General features: G+C 47.6%; 1 protein-coding gene and 1 long non-coding RNA gene across 2 annotated transcripts; both read left to right on the top strand.

Moving 5' to 3' along the window:
* Positions 1-2,976: 2,976 nt before the first annotated feature.
* On the top strand, positions 2,977-3,654 carry LOC135395521 (uncharacterized). Its single transcript, XM_064626686.1, has one exon. The coding sequence runs from the start codon at positions 2,977-2,979 to the stop codon at positions 3,652-3,654; it is 678 nt and encodes a 225-aa protein (XP_064482756.1).
* A 5,309-nt stretch (positions 3,655-8,963) lies between these two features.
* On the top strand, positions 8,964-9,765 carry LOC135377084 (uncharacterized). Its single transcript, XR_010418015.1, has 3 exons — positions 8,964-9,021; positions 9,148-9,213; positions 9,291-9,765. It is a non-coding gene; the product is annotated as an uncharacterized LOC135377084 (long non-coding RNA).
* Positions 9,766-12,825: the final 3,060 nt, after the last annotated feature.

Genomic DNA, 12,825 nt, shown 5'->3' with positions numbered 1-12,825 from the left:
CCAGACGTGAAGGGCGACGAGACCAAAACGGAAACGTCCGACGACAGACGTGGTGGCGCTGCGAGCGCGCGCTCGCGCGCGTGTGACGTATGCTCCGCGAAGAGGGCGCCAGATTCAGTTTTCTGTTTGCCTCTCGTCGGGTGCGGACGTCTGGCGCGTCGCTCGTATCGTGATCGTTGATGTCATGGTGAACTCTTTAGTCATCTAAAGAAGATGGAGGGCGGTGTGTGTCGATAGGCTTAGATGTCGGTGAGTTGTCATTTTAATACTTCTTCTTCTGTTGTCGCGTTTACCTACCCCTAACTGCGATTACTTGTTGGTGTGTAGTGTATGTTTGGCGATTTACCTTGCTGCGATTAGCAGAAAGTCTTCCCCTTGTTGTTATTATTCTTGTCCGTGCATGCCCACACATGTTCGCGATGGTGAAAATCTTGTGTGTGTGCCTGTTTTCGCGCGTGTTTTCCCCTCGTTAGCACTTTTTTGTTTTGTTTTTGCTGCCACCTGACGTGATGCTTTCCGACCTGCCTGGTGTGACGCTTTGCAAATGGCGGCGCCCATGGGCTGATGCTGTTACCGATCCTGGACTGACACATTAATGAATTGAATGTGTATAGTAATGACTTGAATTATTAAATGAGTTTAGAAAGTGTATTTATGCGTATGTGCGCTTCGTTTCATGTGTCTCATTATAGAAGAATACAACTTAACGATAACTTGATATTTTCCTCCTCTCTCTGTCACGTTGGAATGAATAGTAATTGAATTTATTCATTGAAAATTATATTCTACGATCTATTATCGCATTCTTATGCGTGTATCAGCGATTTTAAGTGAAAAAAATCGAGAATAAAAAAATAAAAATTGGTGGGGGTGGAAATTGCAAAATTGGGGTAACAGGGGGGGGTGAGAGAAGGTATCAAGTTGCTCGTTAAGTTGTGTTATTCCAGTACTACTGTTATAAGGATTTTTTCAGAAAAGCTGGTATCTGAGCGTGGAGGAGAAATTCCTATAGAGCACATCTCCTTGTGCAAATGGGCGTCTAACTCCCCAACCATGAATAGTCAGTTTCTACACTACGGCCTTGCCTATGACAACGTGTCGACTCAGCCTATGATCAAGGTGCTAGGACTACTCTGGCATCGACCCACTGACGAAATCACCTTCGACGTCGGTTCGGTCGTCGTGTACATCGCAGATCACCCTGTCACCAAGAGGACCATTCTCCACGCACTAGCCCGCATCTTCGACCCCCTGGGGTACTTGACCCCCTTCACTATATCCGCGCGCCTGTTGTTTCAGTCGTTGTGGAGTCTCGGTTACGGTTGGGATGCCCCGCTTGCTCCCCAGCAACGCTCCGTTTGGACCGAATGGTGTTCGCAGTTACCAACCCTCAACACCATACGCTTGCCTCGCCACCTGACAACGGTATGTGACCTCGCGAATTCGTCTGGCGAGCTTCACGTTTTCGCTGACGCCAGTCCGCGCGCCTACGGCGCGGCGCTATACCTTCGAACGATCGCCTCCCAAGGCCAGTGGAACTGCAGTCCCTCATCAGCAAAGGCCGGGTGCCTCCGCTCAAGACCATCTCCCTTCCACGCCTTGAACTCATCAGATGCCTTGCCGCCGCAAGGCTCGCTGCTCACATCCGGCAACTTCCATTGCTCACATCTCTACCCACTTATTTTTGGGCCGATTCTACAATAGCATTACACTGGATCACAGCCGACCTACCGTCCAAACCTGCTTTTGTTCAGCACCGCGTCACAGAAATCAAACGCCTCTGTGCCGGTCACACGTGGCGTCATTGCCCAGGACAAGAAAACCCCGCCGATCTTGTCACTCGCGGTGTGTCTGCTCAGCGACTCGCCGCCGAACCCATATGGTGGCACGGCCCACATTGGCTCACCATGCAGGCAGACTCCTGGCCTTCTCGGCCCTCTTCAAGCTTAACTCCAGTCCCCGAAGACGAAGAACGCGTCACGCAGACTACTGTCTGCCCCGCTCCCTCGCTCAGGTTACCGGCAATTTTCGATTTGGACCGCTACGGCAGTCTAAGCACGGTTCTCCGGATCACCGCTTGAGTACGCCGCTTCGTCGCTAACGTTCACCACATGGCGTCGCCAATGCGCGGTCGCCTAACCGCACGCGAGCTTGATCAGGCAGAAATCTACTGACTTCGGCGGTCGCAACGTGACGTCTTCGTCGGCGAGATTTCAGCGCGGCGAGCAGCTCGCTCGATGATCAGCCATCAGACTCTTCCAACCTATACTGGACGGTGACGGCATTCTCCGTGTCGGTGGTCGCCTTGAAGCCTTTCCCGACCCAAGTGACCTAAAACACCCTATCCTGCTTCCAAGCCATCACCGCCTCACGGCCCTCATTATCATGTATGCCCACCTCCGCCTCTGCCATGCAAGCATTCATACAACGCTCCTCGATCTCCGCGACAGATACTGGCTGCTCAAGGGACGACAAACTGTTAAACGCGTACTTCGTTACTGTTACGCGGACGACGTACTGTTAAATGCGTCAGTGCCTGCGGTGCCGCCGCACGAGACTTCGTCCAGAATCTGCGCTTGTCGCCCCACTACCTCGGGAGCGGATAACACCGACCACCACCTTCGACGTCACTGGCGTGGACTTCTGCGGCCCGCTGTATGTCCGAGTCAGCTCTAGCGCCTCATCTAAAGCATACGCGGCCCTCTTTACGTGTGCGGTGACTCGAGCGATTCATGTCGTACTCGTCACCAGCATGACAGCTTTTCTTCTCGCTTTCCGCCGTTTCGTCGCCCGACGCGATGTTCCATCACTTGTATACTCCGACAATGCCCGCACTTTCCATCGATGCGCTCACCTCCTCACTCTCCTGTCCACAGAACCCGTCCAAGATTTCGCCAGCAACATCCGCATCACTTGGAGGTTTAACTCCCCTTCCGCCCCCTGGTGGGATGGGGGTGGGAGCGCATGATCCGGACGATGAAGTCATCCCTAAGACTGACCCTCGGTCATAGTCGCAAGACAATCGAAGAACTCGCCACCATCCTTCACGAAGTCGAAGCGGCCGTAAACAGCGGACCCCTCACCAGCGTATCCACTGATCCTCAAGAGGTGCTCCCTCTTACCCCGTCCCATTTCCTCGTCGGGAGTCGTATTGCCAGGCTGCCGCTTCTCGAGAACGTCCAGCAAGACAGCACACCCTTTACGTTACGCAGACGGAGCGAACGACGCCAGCAAGCCATTGAAGTGTTCTGGAAGCGCTGGAAAAAGGAATATCTCCTCCAGCTCCGTTCCGCGCACCAGCTTGGCGGAAGTCCTTCAGCTCTGAAGCCTGGTGATCTTGTCATCGTTGAAGACGACCGCCTCCCACCATTGCTGTGGAAAACCGCCATCGTTGTAGCAACACACCCGGGGCGCGACGGGATCGTCAGGAGCTTCACTATCAGACTCGCAAACAGAAGAGAAATGTCACGTCCTGCTCAGCGTCTATACCTGCTAGAGGGCCACGAGGACACCACGGCCGCCCCCGGGAGGATGTTGGGAATCGACGAGGACGTTTCTGCCCACGCGAGTACCGAAAGAGAAGAAGGAATCGCGAGCCCGGCACTCGGGGCTGTACCTTCGTTCAGGCAGTTTGGTTCCGCCCCTCTGGAATAAAGTCGGACCATATTCATGACAGCGGGTCTCCGAGTTTCCTTCCTGTAACTCGCGGTGTCTGTATTGTCTGTGTTAGTGAGCAAGAAGACCCACCAGCGTCTCGTAGAAGAAACGGCAAAGGATGCAGAGCTGTCGGATCTGAAGAGCCACTCTGCATGCGGTCAACGCCGGATCGACCATGGTATCGCGTAGGTGTGGATCTGGGCCAGTATGCCGGAAAACACTACGTTGTGGTGTATGACTCGTGTTCAAATTACCCGGAAGTGGAACAATTGCAAAACACCAGTGCGCGTACCGTGATTGACAAGCATAGGTGGGCATTTTCCTGTGGCCCCACTCATCCTTACCGCACGAAACACGGACTTTATTGGCGTCACTCACCCTCACCAAATTTTCCTCACCAGTAACGTAACCTCAGTCGCCCTCACCCTCACATTCCATTTCAAATTTTGCCATCACAAACCTCACTTCAGGTCATCGGGATCCCGAAAGGCCTCTCCATCCTCATCCTCACATGTCTTCACCTCATGAGGCTATTCACGACCGTCACGGCCTCACGTATCGTCACCTCATGAGGGTCCTCATTCTCACTTGTCCTCACCTTATGAGAGCTCTCATGGCCTCAAGAGTCCTCATCCTCACGTGCCCTCACCTCACGAGGGCCCTCCTGTCCTCACGGCGCCTCACGTACTTTCGCCTAATGAGGACCCACATGGCCTCACGTGTCCTCATCCTCACGTACCGTCACCTCATGAGGGCCCTCATGGCCTCACGTACCTTCACCTCATGAGGACCAACATGGCCTAATGTGCCTTCAAGTCACTAGAAGGCGCCTGAGCCTCAAAAGAACGGTGTCGGCGTTGAACTACGGTGTCGGTAGCTCGTACTAATGATACTGCGCGGCATTAAACTGTTTATAAGGTTTCGTGCTGTGCTTGGATAAATGTGGTGACAGTTGTTACTGTCATAGTGAGGTTTAACGTTAGTGTTTGGCGTGAGTAAAGTTGAATCCGAAATACTACAGTGCAGATGTACCGTTACGGAAATTATCGGGTGGTGGCGGGGAATAGTGCTTGAAGAGGTCCTGTACTCGATTCTCGGAGCCGTATGACGCTGCTGCCAGAATCGGAGGATACGCTCACAGCTGAAGTGTTTGGGCACAACGATGGTACTAATCGCACCTGCAATCAGGTCGTGCCTTTTTGTTGTTGTTTTTTTTCTCCTTCTTTACATTTCAAAGGTACGCATTACATTTCAAAGGTACGCATTACATTCAAAGGCGCGCTACAGTCACGGCGATTACAGTTTTCCTGGCTTCGTTTGGAGGAGACAAAGAAAGATTTTGAAAATTCTTACAACTCCATGATGAAAAACCCGAGACTGGGGAAAAAACGAAAAACGGACGACGCACACAAACTCTCAATTTCAACGTCTGTTTTTGGTCTCTTCCCCAGCCTCGGGTTTTTCATCATTTTTTGATTCTTATTTGTTTGTTCTGCTTTGTTAGTTCCTTCCTTAGTACTTCCTTCATTATTGCAGTCGCACAGACTTTGGGGAGCCCGGTAAAGGCTGTTTTATATTGAGCTTTATGCTGTTAAGAACAAGAGACTTCAAAATAAAAAGAAAGCCTCGCACATGGCACCTTTGGCACGACACAGCACACGTGTGTCCTGTTGCAATCATTCGAAATTAGCGGGGGGAAAGCAGCTGCACGCGCTTTCGAAAACGCTGTACAGGGCCTCTCCAAACGATGCTGCTATTCCAGTAAAGAGGCAGAAAAACGAATCCACAAGAGGTAGTGTGGCGCTCAAAACATGACTTACCGTCAACGAAATCGTGTTCCCTATTCTCGGAGTTGTACCTCATGCAACAACATAACGTGACCGCCTAAGAGAGTCATGATTCCTCTGTAAGGTCCCTCATGATAGAGTCGCATATCCCCACCTGTGAGGTTCTTCATGGTAGCTTTCCTACAGAGTGGTCCACCAACCATGATAGAAGTTCATAGTAAAAAACGTAGGCCCCGAAGAGACATGCGGTCAAGGAATTTTTTTCTGCCAATAACTTTTGCCACATATTGGTAACATTTTTATTTCATTTCAATTGACGGAAAGTTAATTTCTTGAATTGAACTTCGAAATTTTCCAAGGCAACCGACGTTTTCTTTGCGGAAATAGGTTTCCCGTCGTCATTTATTCAGTATAGCACATAATCCCACTCGTAATGCAATGGCAATTGTCGAAATAAATTCTTCGAAAATCCGTGGAGATGAGCCCTTGGCTCCGCCTCTTCTTTGACGGCTCTAAGTTTGAGCGCAAAGCTGCGAAGAAAGGAAGCTACATTGACGCGCCACACAAGGGGGAAAGGGTTACAACCCACCCCACAGAAGAGGTCCGCTTCCAAGTATCAGCGGACCTCTTGTTTGCCCAAGCGGACCCGCTTTGCCCACGTCAGTTTCATGCTTGGTTGCACTGTTGCATTTTCATGCGTTACGGATGCGGCGCGACACGGTTGTCATGACAACGAAGCACGACACTCCGAAAAGCACACGCACCGCAAGAGTTGAGCTCGACCGAACTCCATGCGGTACGGGCTACCTGCGGAGATGCAGCTGACCAATGAGCGAACGCGCTCCGCGTAAGCGCATCACTGTTGTGCTGTCGCGTGCTTTTCCAACGTTTTTTTCCTTCTTTTCAGCAGAAACGCTGCTGCTGCCATTTGAACAACAAGTGGCCAGTTTACGCGCTCTGTATGACGCAGATACGCTTCAATACACCTCAAAGTTTCGCCGACCACATCACGTTGCCCGTTCATGGCTGCCTGTGGAATGGAGACGTGGTGGAGTGGAGACGTGATTGGTCAATCACAAGCGTTTGACGTATCAAGAACGTATATGTCTGAACCGCGTGTCGTACGACAGCCGCCTCCGCACTGGATCCGCACCGTAACCGCAACGGACAGAAGTTGTAGTGTGAACCACGCATCAGGGTCGCGCTCTTTTTCCTTTGTTTTGCTCAGTGTGTTTGTTTGCTTTTGGGTGCGTACGCGGCAGTGGTGGTGCAGAAAAACTGCTCCACCTTATTGTCATGAACCTGTGTATGTGTGTGTATGTGAGAGAGAGAGAGAGAGTTGTATTCACGAACGCCTTTCAGCTCTCTTCTTTTTTCAATTCGTTTGTTTCAACGTGCTACGGATTTCTTCACATTCAACACACTTCCTGTGTACTTATATTAGGTTATCATTAGCGACACTTTCAACGCAGAACAGGATACGTTGCCCTGAACAGCAGAAGACAAACCAACATAAAAAAGAAAAAGAAACGAAAATTGAAAGCAAAGCGAAAGGCGTGAAAGCAAAATATCACGATGCACCAGGAGGGTAAAAGTGTTCGAAGTGTTCGCCATCTGCTACTTCTTTTGCGTCATTTTCACACGCGACAGGCCTCCGCGTTCACCACGTGGTGGTCCAAAGTTTGTGCAAAACAGAAGACACGTGCTGGACAAGATGGCCGACAACGAGGTGAGCGCGCACATCGACCAGCGAACTGTCATGAAGTTTCTCGTGAATGAAGGCGTAAAGTCATCTGAAATTCACAGAAGACTTCAGGCTCAGTATGGCCGCGATACACTTAGCCGCAACAAAGCGTTTGAGTGGTGCAAACGGTTCCGAGACGGCCGTACATCAGTGCAGGAGGATCCCGGCTGGGGCGGCTCAGAGCCCACACTGTAAACTGAAAAACACCCTTATGGGTGTAAATGGCTTGTCCTATAACTGACACCTCTTTTTACACCATATGGTCTCAGACCACCCTTTTCAGAGGGTGTATGCTGTGTAAGACACCCTTTGAAAGGGTGCTTTTCCTTGAAAATGCTTTCTTTTGCACCCTTTAAAACCCTTCTAGGAGGGTGTAAAGTTGTTAAACACCCTCCTAAAAGGGTGTGTAAAGGGTGCGAAAGAAGGCATTTTCAAGGAAAAGCACCCTTTCAAGGGGTGTCTTACACAGAATACACCCTCTGAAAAGGGTGTTCTAAGACCATATGGTGTAAAAAGAGGTGTCAGTTATAGGACAAGCCATTTACACCCATAAGGGTGTTTTTCAGTTTACAGTGCAGCGTAAGAGTTCCTGAGAACATCCAACATATGGAGCACCTGATCCTCAAGGACCGACGGATGACATGTCTCGAACTCGCTCGAAAGACGGACCTTTCTGTGGGAACGTTGAACACTATCATTCATGAACACCTGGCCTCCTCACCAAATGAGTCCTCCTCCTAAAGGACAATGCACGCCCGCATACCGCGCATTTCACGACACGCACTTTACAGCAACTTGGCTGGGAGTTGCCCCCTTATCCCCCCTTACACATCCCCCTTACAGTCCAGACCTCGCCCCCAGCCATTTCCATCTGTTCGGGCCACTGAAGGCGTTCTTTGGGGGCCGCCACTTCAGCTGCGACAACGAAGTCAAGAATGCGCACTGTAAAAAATTGCCGTAAATTTTACGGTCAAAATCAATTTTTTGCCGTAAAAAGAACAGGTATGCTACCGTAATTGGAAATACGGTCCAAGTAGTGTAATTAATACTGCACCACTGAAATATGCCGTAATTATGACGTTATCACCGTAATTAAGACGGTAGTGTGTACGTAAACTTGATTACGGTCAAATGGCTGTATATGTTACGGTAGTCCTCCATACTGCCTCATTGCTTTCCCGTATCTGACATTATGCTACGCTTGCTGGAAACAGTGAATTTAAAATGGTTGATTGCAGTACATGTATACATGCATATGGTGGCACAGTGTAGCTATGCATTGTATTTCATTAGATGCCAATTTCATACTTCAGTAACTTTCAAATCTGCTGCTGTACGTTCACACCTCGGAATGTCTTACAAACAGTGGATATCATTGTTTAGCATACCGTGTGCTCTAAAGACAAGAATACACGAAAAACAGACACGAACAGACGGGAGCTTTTGCTGTATTTAATATGACAAACTACACTTGTGCAGCGTGTACTAGCGACAGAAACGCAACGACACTGGGGCCCAGCCTGCACTGCCAGCTTCTTCACTACAAAGGCTACTTACGCTGGGAACAGCATGACGGATTTCTAATATACACAGATATTACATAAACGGACAGAAAAATTCGTGCCAAAAAGAAACAGAACAGGGCTGCAGCGCGCAATGTTGCCGGCAGCAGTGTAGCCGCGTCGGCGGCATTTGCAGAGTCAACGATGGCGAAGGGTGCACACATCGTCCATTGTCATCGCCAACGTCATTTTCAAATTAACAGACGGCGTTTGCAAATGGCGACGGGGAAGTCGATGCAAGTTCCATGTGTCCAAATGCAGCGGGTTTCAGGTATGTATAAATTGTTATTGTGTCTCAACACTCACCTCACATTGCGCTGTGATCATATTTCGCATTGCCGAAAGGTGTATCCGCAGCGCACGTTTAATTATTGCACGATTACATCTTCCTTACTAGGCACAACGGGGGCGCCTCACGAAGCAGATTAGAAGTTCAAATCCCGCTGGCGGAGCAAAAATAAACGTACTGTACTCCCAGAAGTCGCGAACTTTCGCCATATTGCATTATTAAAGGAAAATGATCCTGTGTACTATTTCCAGGCACCGTTACTTGAAGCTATTACCGGCTATAAGAAACTGAGCAAGCTCCGTGCGCATATGCCCACTGATGTAACCTGGAGGTAAGTTATTTTGCTGATGTGTTAGATTTACTTCTTTGTCCCACATCAGTGCTTCAAGATATTGAATGCTAAACCGTTGTGCTGTAAATTTTGTATTCTAGGTGAAAAGATCTAAGAACATGCGTATAGGACGTATGATGTGCTTCATATGCGTATGTACTTGTCGATGTGGTGTTACTTGTACGATGTCGTGATTGTTGAACATGTTTTACGTGTTCTTGACGCCTGCCTAATTTGTTCGGTTCCAATCTGTTCCAGCAGAGATGGTCACTTCTGGGCACACCATCCTCCCTGGCCAAGTCTCGTGGAAAAGCATCCAAGACACGCTTGGCCTTGGATCACTTGCTGAAAGAAGACCCAGGAGGGGGCATCTCTTTTGCAAGGTTTCTCGTGACACAGAGTGTAGTATTTCAATTTATATCATCAATCGGTCTTGCATCACCTTATCGTTTCAATCCTTCACTCTGCAGCAGCACATTTAAACTAGAAACTGATATTATTCCGGCTTATTTTATTTAGCCGTTTGTACCGCCGTTCTTTAGTGACTGTAACACATGTCTCGAAAGATAGACATAAGGAGCTGGTGTCCCTTATAACTTCACATGAAATTAGGGTATTTTGTTGGGTTGGCATGCTGCTTGTCCACCCTTGGACATTAGCATTCCTTTTTACCCACTTTTGCTGCAATAAGTGCATAGCATGGCGGATATGTTCGGTGTCCCTCTCCTTATTTTTTGTCGGAAACAAAGTCGTTGAGTAAAGCTACTGGTCGCTGACTAGTACATGTAGCTGCCTATCTTAATATATTGAGAGCTCGGTGAGTTCACGCCGGATCAGGCAGGGTGGTCCGGTCGACCTCTTCAATTTTTTTTCTTTCAAACATATTTTAAAGCCTTGTCCCTAGGAGGCATATTGGCGCTGAAAGAAGTTGAAAATAATTGGTGGTTATTTTTAATGCAATATCATTCAGATGTGGGCATTTCGACCATTGCGCTTCCTACGCAGTTTGATGCCGCGTATCATCATAACTTTTTGACATATTCAGCTGAATTTGTTTTCCACGTATGGTCTGGGGTGGGTAGCACTGCATACGAAGTTCTGAAGATCCTAAGGTTTGCCTTTGAGGAGATAAAAAATCGCAAAGTTGCCTCATTTGTAAAATATTGTACATTTTGGCAGTGATGTCCAGTAGTTAACTACATGTAGTTAAACTACCTGAATGTAGTTAAAAAGTAGTTATCAACTACTTGCAGAATTGTAGTCGCAACTACTAGTTAAACTACTATTTCGAGTAGTTAGGTTACTGCGCATGTGCCAACTACTTCCGATTTTGCCACAAGCTTTACGACACGACTGTGCTTCCGACTTTTACCTTGAGCTACATGTTTGACGAGAACGGAGGTGTAGAGCAATTGTGCCGTGCATGTGTACTAAATCTTCACTTTTAATGCTTGTCTAGTGAAGCCTCATTTACATGAATTTTAATTGAAACCGCACAGGTTGGCTACATGATCGATCATCGTGGCTAAGCCAAAATATTTTACGGTCCACAGTGGCGCAATCGGCACCCACCACAATATTTGTGCGTGGTGCATTGATCTGTGGCGAAGGAGCCTGAGTGTAAATGGCGTACATGGTCCGTCGTAAGCGGAAGCTTTCACTCCATAGAAATATTTCCGCAGCAATATCTTTTGTCAGCGCATAATATACAAGAGTCAAGCAGTGGACTTTACGACAGTATGGGAATTAAGCGGTTAAGTCTTTTTATGAGGGATGTCTATGGAAAATACGTAAACTCCATAGCGCGTATCCCATATACACTTCCCACAAACACTTCCCACTCGTGACATCGTTCATTTACTCACACACCACAAACGTTCTTCGTGACGACTCAAAACAGCACATTGAAAAAAATGCTTCAGGGATGGTCGAAGTTAGGTTCGTAACACAATGTCGTTCGCAACGTAATTTCGACCATCTCTGAAGCAAAAATTTTTTTGATGTGCTGTTTTGAGTCGTCATGAAGAACGTTTGTGAGTAAAATGAACGACGTCACGAGTGGGAATATATGGGATGCACGATGTCGAATTTACGCATTTTCTATAGATACCCTTCACAAAAAGACCGTTGGGGGCGTTGCCCTAATTCGCAATACGATGTACTCGCTATGCGGAGAAAGGGCATTTAGAGAGGAACACAATGATGCAGATTATTTTCGAGTATCACAACTGGGGGCTGAGTTGTGAGGTTCCCAAGGCGTACCATATTTTACAAATGAGGCAACTTTGCGATTTTTTATCTCCTCAAATGCAAACCTTAGGATCCTCAGAACATAGGATGCAATGCTACACACCCGAGACACTTGGTGAAAAGAAAATTCAGCTGAATATGTCAAATAGTTATGAAGATACGTTTCATCAAACTGCGTAGGAAGTGCAATGGTCGAAATGCCCACATCTGAATGATAATTCATTGAAAAATAACCACAATTATTTTCAACTACTTTCAGCGCCAATACGCCTCCTAGGGACAAGGCTTTAATATATGTTCGAAAGAAAAAAATTGGAGAGGTCGACCGGACCACCCTGCCTGATCCTGCGTGAAATCACCCAGCTTCTGTTTCTCCCTAGCAGTAAGAAAGTGTGGTACCCTCTGTAAGGCTGGTGCACCGCGATGCTGTGCGCTGCTCTCCATAGTATTTATTCATCCAGAATGCAAGAAGCATTACGGAGTTGTCTCTTTGTTATGACTATAGTCTAAAAACTGAGTAGTAGAGAAAGTCCACTTTGATTACAAAATGCTATACTGGTGAGACGTAAAATGATTAGTGCGTAAAATGGATGCAGGCAAATGGGGAGGTCGTTGCAATCATGATTTGTGCACGGAACAAAGAAATCAGTGTTAGATTCAACATGAAAATTGTGTGCTTTCTCTCCCTTTTTTTTCGGTGATGAGTAGTATAGGTGCGGGACGTGCATGTGTCAGTATGAAGGACATTAAGGTGCAGCGAATTTATGTGGTACATATTTTACGTAAAAAACACAGGCGTGCAATTCTCTGGTGCATGGTGAGATTAGTGCAGTGCTTTGCCGTAAAATAACCTTCTCATTCCTGCATGCATCCCCCGAGCCACTAGTCATCAAAATTAAAAATATATACTTGCTTCACCGACGGCGTTGCTCATTCTTTCATTTAATACATATCTTGTGATTGGAACTACCTGTTGAATTGCTTGGCATGTATTTAATGGAATTGTATTTAATGGAATGGAAATGGAATAATCTCAGTGACATTTGTGATTCTATGAGTGAAGCATGGTTATTTTGTAACCAAAGAAATTCTTCTTTCTTCTTTACAACAATTTTAGACCACATCTATAATGCCAAACACTCTAACATCATTGCGTCTTCACACAGTCACTCCACACAAAATCATCAATGTCTAACAAGATTTAA

Source organism: Ornithodoros turicata, chromosome 1 (genome assembly GCF_037126465.1).
Source record: "Ornithodoros turicata isolate Travis chromosome 1, ASM3712646v1, whole genome shotgun sequence".
Taxonomy (NCBI): domain Eukaryota; kingdom Metazoa; phylum Arthropoda; class Arachnida; order Ixodida; family Argasidae; genus Ornithodoros; species Ornithodoros turicata.
The sequence above is the reverse complement of the archived record's forward strand: the minus strand, read 5'-3'. Positions and strand labels throughout refer to the sequence as shown.